Source organism: Anomalospiza imberbis, chromosome 1 (assembly GCF_031753505.1).
Source record: "Anomalospiza imberbis isolate Cuckoo-Finch-1a 21T00152 chromosome 1, ASM3175350v1, whole genome shotgun sequence".
NCBI classification, from domain to species: domain Eukaryota; kingdom Metazoa; phylum Chordata; class Aves; order Passeriformes; family Viduidae; genus Anomalospiza; species Anomalospiza imberbis.
Window position 1 is genome coordinate 152059691 of NC_089681.1, and position 13154 is coordinate 152072844.

General features: G+C 56.8%; 1 protein-coding gene across 2 annotated transcripts in view; it reads left to right on the plus strand.

Moving 5' to 3' along the window:
* The window catches only part of AGAP3 (ArfGAP with GTPase domain, ankyrin repeat and PH domain 3), a 107698-nt gene that overhangs the window by 86024 nt on the left and 8520 nt on the right, over positions 1 to 13154 (plus strand). For both annotated transcript variants that reach the window (XM_068176982.1, XM_068176971.1), the window contains exons 12-13: positions 2993 to 3166; positions 7741 to 7902. In XM_068176982.1, the coding sequence (XP_068033083.1) occupies positions 2993 to 3166; positions 7741 to 7902 (336 nt within the window). The remainder of the gene's footprint in view (positions 1 to 2992; positions 3167 to 7740; positions 7903 to 13154) is intronic.

Consider the following 13154-nt stretch of genomic DNA (forward strand, 5'->3'; position numbering starts at 1 on the left):
GGGTCCTGAGTAGCCATAGCTTTTGGGGAGGCTTTGAGAGCTGTGTTCAGCTGCAGGCTCCAGCCAGGCTCTGGGGAGCCAGTACGCTAAGGTGACTCACAATAATCCTGGTTTCTATTTGGAATAAATGATGACAAGTTGGCAACAAGTGGTTGAGGGGCAGAGTGACTGATGACTCCTTGGGACACCATTTGGCAGACAGTTAATAGCATTAATCTGCCCCGTGCTGTTGGCCTCTGCAGTACCAAGAAAACAGGCTTTGCTCCCTGCCAGGGTGTCCTCACCCATCCTGGAGCACCTCTTTGACCTTCTTGAGCCACACTCTGGCAATTCCTCTGCACCGTGGTGCAGCAGCAGCATCCCTCTGCCTGTGAGGGAGCAGGGCCTGGCACTCCAGAGGAAAGACCGGTCCTGTACTTGGCCATAAACCCAGGGGGAGCCCAAAAGTGCTCTCCAGCTGGTGCCTCTTTAAAATTCAGCATAGCCCATTCCCTTTGCCAAAATTGGTTTCCTCCACACTGTAAGGGCCTGGTAGCAGCACCAACATAATGTGACCAGGAAATTTCACCAGACCCTGTGTTTTATTTTGTCAAATTGCTCTTGAAAATATTAGAGAGATCCCAAAAAGATCCTCAAGTGACTCTGCAAATTATCTCCTTCCTGACTGGTAGTGCACTTTTGGCTAATTCCCCTTTATCCTGTTCCCTGGGCAGCCACACCTTAACGAGGAATTCCCAGTTTGCTCTGATCCAGGTGTTCCCTGAAGCATGTGGGCTGCCACATGTCATGCCTGGGAAAAGGCCATTCTGGTTTTAGGTAATGTTCCATCCAGTGCCACGTCGCCAGTTGGGCTGTACTGAAAAGGCGTCAGGGAACCATGTGAGTCTCTTGGGGGGCTTGAGGAAACTGACTGGGAGAGGGATTTGGGGAACTGTCAGCAGTCTGGGGGCTCAGTTCCTGCAGGTGTTGGCCCAGAGGCAGGCAGTATTTACATGTCACCTGTCACTTACCCCATTGACAGGGAACATATCCAGCAGCTGCCAGGGTGTCACTTCCAAAGGGATGCAATTCCTGAGAGCTCTGGCCTTGCTGGGGCCACCCAGCAGCTCCCTCGGAGAAGCCGGAGTTGCACAGTGCCAGGTCTGTGAGTGAGCAAGTGGCTGGGCTGAGGGAGTTCCCCCACAGCTAGGTGACTCCAGGCAGCTGGAGAGAGGTGCAGGGAGCTTGGAGGGGCTGCAGAGGCTGATGGAAGCTGTTCCTTCTTTGATGAAACACTGGCATTTGTGGCAGCCTCTGCTGCTCCTCAGAAGTGTGATGAAAGGGCATATTCTGGTGGCCTGGAGCTCCTGGCCTGGCTGGGTGAGGGAGCAGGGGTCAGATCTGCACTCCTTAGGGCCCTGCAGGACTTTCCCCTCTGCAGGAGGAGCTTCTCCCAGGCCCTCTGTTTCTTCTCTCCCTTCTTCACCTTCCTCTGCTCCATGGCTGTGGCCATAACCAGGGCTGGGGGCACTTGGGGCTTGGTGCTGGCAGACACTCTGAGCTCTGAGCATCCCATCCCGTCCCGTCCCGTCCCGTCCCATCCTGTCCCAGCCCAGCCCAGCCCAGCCCAGCCCAGCCCAGTTCAGCAGCACCGTTCCCAGGACCAAACTCATCCCAGTCCCAGGAGAGCAGCGTTGTCCCTGCTTCAGCAGCAGCAGGCTCCCTCCCACGAGGAGGCAGAGAGGAGATGGATGCAGCAGTCAGGAGCAGAGCGCCAGCTAATTACCCTTCCGAGTGTGTCTTGTAAATTAAGGGCTAATTAGAGGCAAAGTCAGTGTCATGGTTGTACACGTGTTTCTGTGGCGCTGAACAAGGGGAGGGAGGGGGAACATGCAGCAGCCGGGCTGGAGGCAGGCGATGTGGTGGGGCTCTGCAAGGAAGGTCCTGGCAACTTGGGGTCAGGCTCGTGGGAGCACAGGGCGCAGGTCACCAGGGCCTGGCAGTTTGGGGTGCGGGGTCCTGGCAGCCCGGGGTGCAGCAGCCGTGCCCAGCAAGCCCCCCATCAGCACTGCTGGCAGGTGGGATCTGCAGGCAGGGCTCGCAGGGGATCCCTGCACAACCCTGCAGGGAAAGGGCACTTTGGTCCAGGATGAGTACAGGCAAGAGGAGGGTGGGAGGTACATGCCATGCTGGTGATGAAGGAGTGGTAGTGATGATGATGGTGATGATGGTGGTGGTGGTGACGACGGGTGGCAGCCATGCCTGGTGCAGGGCTGGTGGCACGTCACCCCTCCTTTCAGCACTTGCCTTTGGAGGGGGAATTGGACTCTTGAGCTGTCCCGTCAGACACTCGTCAGCCCTGGCTATGCTTGGGCACATAAATAAATAGCAACACTTGGGTTTTCATGGAAACAACAAGGACAGAAACATACATTTATGTATGAACTCTGGGGCTTCACGTGGGGTTTTGTGGGGCTCTGCTCTTTGTAGAGGGTGGCGCAGCACAGGGATAGGTTGCCCAGGGAGGTTATGCCACCTCTCTCCTTAGAGATGCTCCAGACTCATCAGAAACAGTCCAGGGCCACTGGCTCTGGGGGGCCTGCTTGAGCCAGGCTGTACGGGATGATGCCAGAGCTCCCTTCCACCTCAGCCGTGCTGGGATCCATGAGAGCCAAGTGAAGGTGCTTTCCCACAGGAAGACAGGTGAGCTGTCCTGGCTGTAGCATCTCCCACTGAGGACCTGCTTCCACAGGTGTTGCTCATTTGCTTCTGTGGAAGGCTCCCACTTGTACCAGTCCCATGGGACCAATGGCTCGGCTCCTCACAGCCCAGCTTCACCCTGACTGCAGGGCCAGAGCTGTGCAGGGCAGCATCTGGAGCTGTTCTGTGGGCCTGCCCTGGGCCATGGCCAGGTGGGCTGCAGTGAGAGTGTGACATCAGCTACGGGACGGCTTTTCTGCTGCCACCGTGCTTCCAGGCAGCAGTCAGCCCGTGCTTCGTTCGTCTCTTGCAGGTGCTCCCCACTCGACCAGCAGCACCTCCCTGCACTCCGAGCGCTCCATCAGTGGCATCAACCTCGTGGGCTTCAGCTCCAAGCCAGACGGGATGCACCAGCGCTCCTACTCTGTCTCCAGTGCAGACCAGTGGAACGAGGCTGTGGCTATCCCCGGCAGCTGCCCCAACCCCTGTGAGTAGCCCTTCTGGCCTTCTGCCCTCAGCCACAGCAGGTAGGGGAACTCATTTCAGCAGCAGGGCAGTTCTGAGCTCTGCCCTGTGGTTGTGAGCCCAGAGTCTGCTCCTGAGCGTCAGACACAGCCTCGGGGCCTCGTTGGGGCTGTCCCCCTTAGTGAGGGTCAGCTGGCAGTGTCCCAGCCAGGGAAGAAGCTGTCCTGCAAGGCGTGGAGAAGCTCCAGCCAAGGGACGCTGCTCTGCAGCAGGATGGCTCCGAGCCCTCTGCTCTGACCTTGCTCTGAGCTCTCTGTGCTGGGGTACTGGAGTACGTACCACTGCTTTCCCCCATAACTGCACCTTACTGGCACCCCCATCTCCCAGATTTCGGGGCAGCTGAAGGAATAGGAGTGATTCCTGTCTCTGGAGCACACACTGAGCACGGCCCACCCCCTCCCCCCACGCTCACTCGCTCTCAGTGATGTTTCAGGACAGTTGAGTGAATTAAAATAATTCATACATTTCCCAACGTAGCCACTTTGCCGAATTGGAAAATAAATGCTTTTGTGCTGCATTCATCACTCCTTCGTTCCTGGCTCTGCCGCCGCACTAAAAAAGCAGTTAAATGCACATCAAGAGTGGAGGAGCCATTTCCATGCCTGCTCGCCCCTTGTAGTTCTCATTAGCGCGGCAGCCGCCCCCCCGCCCGCTCCCAGGGGCTTTCGCAGTTTAAAGGAGCCTCTTTATGATCATTACCGGAGTCCGACTGTGCGGGCGCCATTTGCAGCTGAGGAGGCTCCTCATTTGTAACTGTGAAAAACTATCAATTTCAGCGCGCCTGATGCAGCGGCTCCATCATTGGCCCCATCAGCTCCCTGCTGGAAGCGAATTAATCAGACTGTTACCGCTGATGGGGCAGCGCGGGCGAGGGGAGCGGAAGGGCGCAGCGCTGAGCGGGGATGTGCCGCAGCCCCCTCGCCTCGGACACGGGGGCAGCCGGCGGGAGCGTTGCGAGGGGACCTGGACACGGGCGTGTCTGCTCGCCCCCGTGCTGGGGAGGGTGCCCACCGCCGGCGGCACCCGCCCGGCCCGCGGGAGCCGTGAGCACCGGCGGCAGCGGGAGCTCCGCGCCCCGGCGCGCTCAGCAGCAGCTCCGATGCCCTCATGCGGCACTGCGCGGGGCACGTGCCTTGGCACAGATCCGTTCTGGGACATGAGCCCTCTGGAGAGCAGCTCCTTGCCCCAGTTCCCTCCTGCCCCAGGAGCTGCCGTGGCAGGTCTCATCCTTCCTCCCAGCAGCCCCTCTGTGGAGCTGGGGGCTGGTGTGACCGTGCTGTGTGTGCTCTGCCCTGCCCTTCCCTTCCCTGGCTGGCACAGGAGAGCAAGCCAGCCCGTGCCCTCATCCCTCTGTCCCCTGTCCTTCTGCCCCTTGCCCTGCCTGCCATCCCTCTGTCCTTCTGCCCCCATCTCTCTGTCCCCCTGTCTGCCCCTTGTCCTTCTGCCCCCATCCCTCTGTCCCCTGTCCTTCTGCCCCCATCCCTCTGTCCCCTGATGCCCCCTGTCCATCCATCCCTCTGCTCCCTGTCCTTCTGTTCCTGTCCCTGGAGGAGCTGTCCGTGCTCACAGCACCTGGACCAGTCTGCCTCTTCTATGCGCAGTAACTGAAGACTCAAATGAGAGCTGATCTGCACAGTCTGTTGCAGCAGGAAAAGAAATAATGTTTTTAAACTAAAAGTGGGTGAGTTTAGACTAGATATAAAGAAGAGATGTTTTATTGAGAGGGCGGTGAGGCAGCAGGGTGCCCAGAGCAGCTGTGGTAGCCCCATCCCTGGCAGTGTCCAAGGCCAGGTTGAACAGGGCTTGGAGCAGTCTGGGGTGGAAGGTGCCCCTGCCATGGCAGGGGGTGGGATTGGGTGAGCTTTGGTCCCATCCCACCCAAACCATTCTGTGATTCTGTGCTGCTGCTCCTGCCAGTGACGTGGAGGGATGAGATGTCATCTCAGTGCTCACTGTTGTCCTGCTGCTCGCCCACTCTCAGGTCCCAAGCCCTGTGCTGGACCCCGAGCCCTGTGTTAGTGCTCCCCAGACTGGCCACGGGGCCAGCTGTTCCGGAGGGCCCACAGCACAGCATGGGCCACTTGCCAGGGGGCCCCAGGCAGTTCCCAGGACTGTATCCCTGCTCTGTGTCCCCCAGAGCCACAGCTGACAGAAGTGGATTCTCAGTGTCCTGAGGGAGGGGGCATTTGCCGGGGGGCAGCGCTTTCCACATGGCAGGGCGTGCTGAGCTGAGCAGCACAACCACCCCTCCATCGAGGAGCTGGGCTGAGTGGGGCTGCACCACCCCTGAGCCCCAGCTCTGCCAGGGGCCAGGCTCTCTGCTGTGTTTCCAGTTCTGCATGGCAGGGCAGGTGAGGAATTTTCCTGTGCTCAGAGCTGATTTTGGGCACATAGCAAGGCTGTAGGCTGCCATCCAGGCTCCTGGGACAGGCTGTCTACTCTGGTTGTGCCCTGGAGAGTACATGGAAGAGCAATGGGATGGGGCCAGACCGTCATATAAACATGCTCCAGCACATTCTGTATCTGTCCCTTATGCGGGAGCTCTGCAGCCCACCTGTGGGGTCCCATGGTCCCCCCTAAGGCTGACTGGTATGGAGAAGGACCCAGGTGTGCCTGTGAAAGGTTCCCTTGGTGAGCTGGGCTCTGGAAGTCCTTGGGGGGTCAGAGGGGTTCAGTTGTCCTACAGGGGAAGGAGAGAGTGAGCAATGGCTGATCTAACTGAGAGAGTGTGTTCCATGTGCTGCCCCCACCCCATTGCCATCCTGTCCCCATCCCACAGGGGCCCTGCAAGTCCCCAGCTCTGGTGCTGGCTGCTGGGACGTGGGTGATGATCCCTCAGGAGCTGCCGGGCTCACAGCAGGCCACAGGAGGGGGAGTGCAGAAATGTGCAACCCCTCTCGCTGAGCCTGGAGTGGGGCAGGGTGCCAGAGGTGTGGCATTTGGCCCAGGGAGCATCCTGGTGAGCAGGTGGGCAGCAGAGGGAGGACGGAGGCACCACGTGTAGCCACTGACGAGAAAGTTCAGGTCCCCTGTGACATATGGCTAGGAGCTGAAGGTGCTTCACACCTGCTCTTAGCACGGTCCTGTAGCAGGATCAGTAATTTATATTTAGAAAACTGGAGTCTGATTTTATTAGATTTATCTCTCTTAATTGTCAAGGGTGAGCTATTTCCCCATGGATAAATAGCAGCAGAAACACCCTACTGGTGTGTGTCAGTGCAGGAGAAACCAGAGCTGGGAGAGCTCCAATGCTGCAACCTCTCTCAGCTGTGTGAGGGGAACACCAGCTGCACCTCGATCCCTGCCTGGGGCCTCTGACCCTCTGTGCCTCTCCCCACCCCACTTTTGGTGTTTGTTGAGAGCGACCAAGCCCCCAAAACCAGTCTGACCAAACCAGGATGAACCAAGGGAGCAGAGGACAGGCTGGGGTGGGAGAAAGGCTTGGCAGGTCCCTGCCATCCCACTGCTGGAGCTGCTGCCCTTGTGCAATGCTGTGATTCCTTTCTTAACTCCAGGTGCCACAGAACATGGAAATGGGAAGTCAGGACTTGATGGAGACACTGGACTGTGGCAGAGAGGACAGCGAGCTGTCTGGGGCAGAGGTCCTGGGCATGGAGCTGTCATCTATGCCCTGGGGGTGGGTGGACACTGGAGAGGCAAGAGTGGATTTAGGAGAGGGTTAACAGTGCAGCGAGGACTCCTGCGCCTCGTTGCCTTCCCCGGAGTCTGCATTTTTATGCTGATTGGAAGCCTGCGCTGTGTGTGCTGCTGAAATTGAATGTCAGGCTTTTGATTTTGTTGCTGGTCTCTAATGAAATTTGACATTTAATGGTGAGTGCAGCGGCAGCGTGTGTGTGTGTGATCGGAGCTTGATTAGCGCACTCTAATTGACAGTAATTAGGCAGCTCCCTGATTGTTTCTAATTCTGCTATTAATTGTAAGGAACAGTATGATTGAGGATAAATTTGGTGCGTTGCTGCTGGGGATGCAGCTTCTTCAGCTCCGTATCGGAAGCCTATTGAGCCCATCATGCTCAGGTTCCTGAGTGTGGCAACCCCAGTCACCTCGTCTGGCAGAGCAGCGCTGGGAGGGCAGCGCTTCTGCAGAGGCTCTGCAGATCCTGGGTCTGCCCCAGACAGCCAGATCACCTTCGGGGCCTGTCCCTTCCCAAAACGCCTGTCCAGCCCTGTGGGGACACTGCCCTGTGAGGGAACTGCTTCCCCAGGAGCACACGTTTGGGGATGGGACCTCGGGCTGCTCCGGAGGTGCTGCTGCACGTGTCCCTGTGTGATCGTTCTGCGTGGATCCCAGTGCAGAGCGGGTCCAGCCTGACTGCCCAAGGAGCTGCCAGCCCTGAGCTGGAGTGGGTGTGGGAGTGGCCCTGTGCCAGGGAGCTGGGCAGGTGCTGCCCTGTCTCATGGGGTCGTGTGGGTCGAGCCAGCCAAGTACTGGGGCTGGCTCCAGAGCACTTCTGTGTCTCTGGGAAGAGGAGAGTGTCTGTCCCATGTACGTGACTTGCCTTATTTTTGTCCCCAGCTAACGGTACTGCCGACTCCCTCAGCTCCAGCCCAAACATTTCCAGTGCTGCCAGCCCAAAGCTGGAGCCGCCTCCGTCACCACATGCCAACAGGAAAAAGCATCGCAGGAAAAAGAGCACAGGGACAACTCGGCTTGATGGCCCCAGCACGGCAGCAGAAGGTAGGAAGGGTCTGCCTGGGGAGCAGCTCTGCTGCTCAGAGGGTCCTGCGGTGCTCTCTGGGTGCCTGGGGCTTGGAGTGCCTCTCATGCAGGGCTCAGAGCACTCCTTGTCCAAGCAGCTTGGGCTGAGGCTGGAAAGGGCTACCAGCCTCTCTGATCTGCCTTTCCCTCCATTTCCCACGTGCCCTGCAGAACCACCATCATTCCTGTGTGTGCTCAGACAGTCACTGGTAATTAAAATTGCTAACTGCAGTAGCAAACCTGAGAGTACACCATATGGTTAAGGTGTGCTCTCAGACACTTTCCACCACAAGGACCTAATTCCATTGACTTGTAAATTGGCCAGACTTTCATAATTTAGAAGACCTGTGCTGGGCACCTGCCTCAAGCCAAGGGTCTTTTGGAAAAGCTGGTCTTCTTCAGGGGACCGGCTGAAGGCGTGTGCATTGCTTTCCCCGTGTTCAGAGTACTGATGGGTTTTGTGTTGAGAAATTCTGGTGTCTGTGGTTGCTGAAGAGGGACTCAAAGCTTGACAGGGAGGCCGCAAGGCATGGGGAAGCATTCTGTTGGGAAAAGACACCAAATTTGTCCAGGTAGAGATGAGCCTGGCAGCCATGTTCTCCAAAGGCTGCATCTGTGATAGCTGCTGGAAAAGTGAGATTTGACTTTATTCTTGGTCATCCTGTCCCACAACACTCAATAAGCTTCTGTAGTGAACTAAAGTAAAGATGTGATTCAGAGGGGAGGAGGGTTCAGTACAAGTGTTTGAAGCTAACAGTTGCTGCAAAACAAACCAGGAATTATTAGTCTGTACCTGAATGTGCTGCAGCTGTCCTGGCACCTTGCTCCAAATCACGTGTCTGTGCCTGCAGTCCAGCAGCCCAGGTGTCCCACAGCAGAACAGCTCAAATTCTTGTTCTTGGAATCATTGCTTTGGTGATGTGCAGAGCTGGGCAGCTCTGTTGGGTTTTTTTGCTGTTGTAGTTGTCTGCATCTGAAATGCAAAAGTCTAAGACAGGCTTCCCATCTGCCGTGGTTGACCAAGGAACCTTGCGCATCGTTTGAGTGTGTCAAACTGGTGTCCCATGGACAGCAAGAAGCGTTGCCTGTATTTGCACTTTGTTCTTAGCTCTGTGTGTATGTTGCCTCCTCAGACCCATTGTTGCCCTTCCCAAACTGGTTTGCAGTTCTCAGCCCAGTGCTTGGCAAAAGGAGAGGCTCATTCTTTGTATGAGTAGTGGGACAGTGAAGGAGGGGATGGATTTGCACCCCCCACCTAAGACTGAGAAAGCATGTGCTGAAGTAGTGTGTCCTGTCCTGTAAATAGACTGCTAAGAGAGTTGTAAAGGAGGTCCAAAGCTGACCTCTGTGTGATGATTGGGTTTGGGATGTGGACATGAGGGCTCTCAGCAAAGACCAAGAAGCGCAGGACTGATGTGTCCGTGCTTGCAGAGGAGGTCTGGTCCTGCGGCCGCTCAGCGCAGCTGATGGAGTGTGAAGGTGCAGAGTCTGGGACCTGAATGTGATGCCATTTTGTAGTGGAGAAGGGAACACTTTTATGAAGCAGTAACATGGACTAACCACTGCTTGAAGTCTTAAAATTTGGTTAGTTCCTTTTCAACAACACATGTGTGCTTGGCAGAATTCCCAGCTCTCTGCTCCCAGATGCACGGGCTGGAGGGCTGTCACCCTTCTCCTTGTGTGCCCAGGACAGGAGTCCTCAAGCAATCCCACTTTTTCCATCATCTCATAGGGATGTTTTTTCAGACACATGCTCACTCTTTCTGTCCTTCCTGGTTTGGTAGCATCCCTGGAAGGTGGAGTGATGGGGGTGGAGACATGTGGCGAGCATGAGGGCATCAGAGTATTTTTGTTGTTTCCTACACTGGTCCTTGGCTGTGGTGGTGAGCTGGGCAGAGGTCTATCTTACCTGAAGTGTTACCCAGGCCCTGTTCTCAGGTTGATATGGTTAATTTAAAGCCCTATCAGGTATTTTAGCAATGTAACTTTTTCCTACAGTGTACATTCCTTGGCATTTTTCAACAGAGAACATCATTTAGCAGTGTCAATTACCAAACTTCATCTGTCACTGCACAGACCTTGCACGCTGTGGATCCTCCTGCTGCCAGAACCTCTGGCATCAGTACCGAGAGCAGGAGGAATCCCCACTCTGTGATCTGCAGTGCTGCTGGTGCCAGAGTGCGTGGCAGCAGGTGGCTGAGCTGCTGCGGTGCTGCAGCGGGAAGGAGCACTGCGAGCAGCGCGAGAGGGTGAGCAGAGCACGGCACAGCAGAGGGGGCACAGGCAGCCCATCCTCCGTGTCTCCTGTGTGAATCCAGACTGTCCAAACCCCTGTGTCCTTCTCCAGTGGGTGAACAGGTGCAGCACCTGCTGGCTCACTGCTGCAGTGGGGCAGGGCTGATGGAATCAGCTGCTCCCAGAGCTCTGCTGAGGCACAGTGGTGCCGTGGGTGCTGCATGGTGGGTTTCTGGCTTTTGGTCAGCTATTGAAAACTGAACTTGCGTTTCTTATTTAAAAGAATCTATATATTAGAAAATTGATCCAATTGCAAAAGTTCTGGAGGCTGGGTCAGTTCTGGGTCAGTTCTGTGACACGGTCAGTTCACGGTCAGTTCTGTCGTGCTCCCAGCTTGCCCTGCATCAACAGGACCTGCAGCTGTGGGCAGCGTCCACGCCAGCAGAACCATGCTCTGAGTCCATGGAAGCAGCCACTGTTGCTGCACTTAGAGCTTCCAGCTCTAAGTTTCAGCCAGTTCCAGCAGCAATGGGCTGTGTGCCCCATTTTGACGTGAGGGGGACATCCTGGTCAGGAGAGGACCATGCACATCCCTGTGCTCAGTGTGAATTACAGAGCTGGGTCGCACATCCTTTCCCTGCCTGCCACGTGCCTGCTGCACGGCTCCTGCCCTGCTGCCTTTGTGAGTGACTTGGTTGGTCTCTCTCCTGCTCTGAGCTCCAGGACTGTTCCAAGAACTGATGCAGCTCTGGACACTGTCACCAAAAGCAGCAGGCCAGGGCAAAGGCAGAGGAGCGAGTGACTCTGGGACTGGTCTTCAGGTGGCCACCCGTGATGGGTCACTGTCCTGCAGGACAAGCTGAGACCGGCAACAAGTACGAGGAGGTGCTGAGCCTCCACTTGAGGTCCCGTCACAATGTCTGAATGGTCCAACTGTGAGCCCTGGGCTGAGCATTGCCCCACACCGTGGGCATGCCCAATGGTTTGTGTCATGGATTGGTGTCCATAAGTATGACTGATACCCCCTCGAATCTTTTTTAGCTGCTTTGAACAGTTATGGCAGTTTTTTTCAGAGCAGGGTAATTTGAGTTTTTTGCTTCTGCATAGTCAACATGGTGAAAGTGTGAAATTGCTGTGCCAGGAGCAGGGCTGCCAGGCCCTGTGGCAGAGCTGCCATCCCCTGAGGCTGAGCTGCTGTCCCCTCGTGGTGCTCATCCCTCTGTGGAGGGTTCACTGTCCTGGCAGGAGCATGAGGACAGCCCAGCGGGGAGCCATGCTTTCCGCTGGCTCGTGTCAGTGTGGCTTTACTGGTGTGGGGAGTACTGTGGAGGGACGCCCCCCAAAACTTCCCACCCACCAGGAGCTGCCTGGAGCCAGGCAGGGTGTCAGGCTCAGCCTCTGTCACAGCACCCCTGCGGGCAGGAGCAGCCCTGGGGGTATGTGAGGGAGCAGGCTTGGACTCAGAGTGCTCAGGCTGCCTGCACCTGCCTCCACCCGCCCCACGCCGGTGAGCTAGGCACGAGCAGCTCAGGTTAGCATCCTGGGAAAGTTGGTGAGGTCTGGGGATAAATTGCCATCAGTTTATCTCATTTAGGAGGTAATCAGAGCCGGGGACGTGCAGAGCAATTGAATCTTAGTTGTTCTGAAGTATCATAAATCAAACGAGCTGTTGCTTTTTTACATGGGCTCATGTTAAAGAGAGCTCTGTGTCAGGCTGCCAGGGAGCATCCACAAACTATGGCAGGCGTGGGATTGGGCTGCCGGAGATGTCACCAAACTGGGGAGTGCAGCTCAGGCTGTCAGGGAGCACCCACAGGCTGGCAAACGTGTGTCAGGCTGTCAGGGGACGAAGACGCTCATCCCCACGGTGTAGGTGCAGTGTCATCCTGCAAGGACCATCAGGAAAGTCTGCTCTTATCAGAGCCCAGCAAAGCTCTGTGGCCAGGAGTGCCCTGTCCTGCCATGGAGCAGCCCACAGCCCCCCTGCAGCCACACTCCTCTTGGCCTGGACCCTCGGCCCCTGTTCATGCTTCCAGGAGGGCCAAAGAGCCACCAGACACGGCTGAGGGCAGCAGCGCCTTTGCGACGCTCCCTGCTCCAGTCTCCCCATGGCTGCCAGAGCTCCAGGGATAATGAACTTCTCATGTGCTTAAAGAGTGATGCAGGGTGCATGGCGAGAAGCTGACAGCCCCTTAATGTGCTTCTCAGTGGCGGCCAAACGACGCGGTTTTGTCTTTGTTTTTTAGTTTTAAAACCCACAGGAAATTGATGGCCAGTAAAGAGTTGTGTTGGGGCGATGTGCGTGATTAATGCCAACTGTCAGGGGCTGTCGAGGCCGATCGTGGCAAGCCAGGAGTGTGAGGCTGAGCCGTGCTCACCAGATTGCTGGGGATTCCAGCTGCTATCGCTCAGCTCCCGCCTGCCCCACACAGCTTGTGTCACCCGCGCGCTTCCTTCCACCAAGCCTCTTAATTCAGCGCTAACAAGTCACTCCAGATCATTACGGACCTTGGAGCTCCCTGCTCAGTCCTGGCGGGAGGGAGGCAGCCTGTGCTGGGCATCTCTGTGGTTCAGCTCGTTCCCTGTCTCCATCAGGTCCCACCCCTTAGTCTGTGGTTCCTGGGGGACCTTACACAGCTCCGTGTTACCCCTCTGAGTGACCCCTGACCCTGCCACAAGCCTCTGCTCACACCATGAAGCCCACGCTGTCTGTGCCCTCCCTCCTGTGACCTGCCTCCCTGATGCCTGCACACACCCCCCGGCCCTTCTGCCACCCCCAGGCCTGCGCCCGCTGTGCACACGCTGCACCCCACATTGCACCCTCCCTGCCATGCACACGGAAATGACGCTGTTCGACCCTTACGTGACCCCCTGCACACCCCTGTGTACCTGTGGTGTCCCTTGGGAGCACCTGCTCTTCCTGACACACTGTGTCCTTCCCCACACGTGCCACACACGTTTGGGACCCCACCATGTGCCCCGTTGTGCAGCTCAGT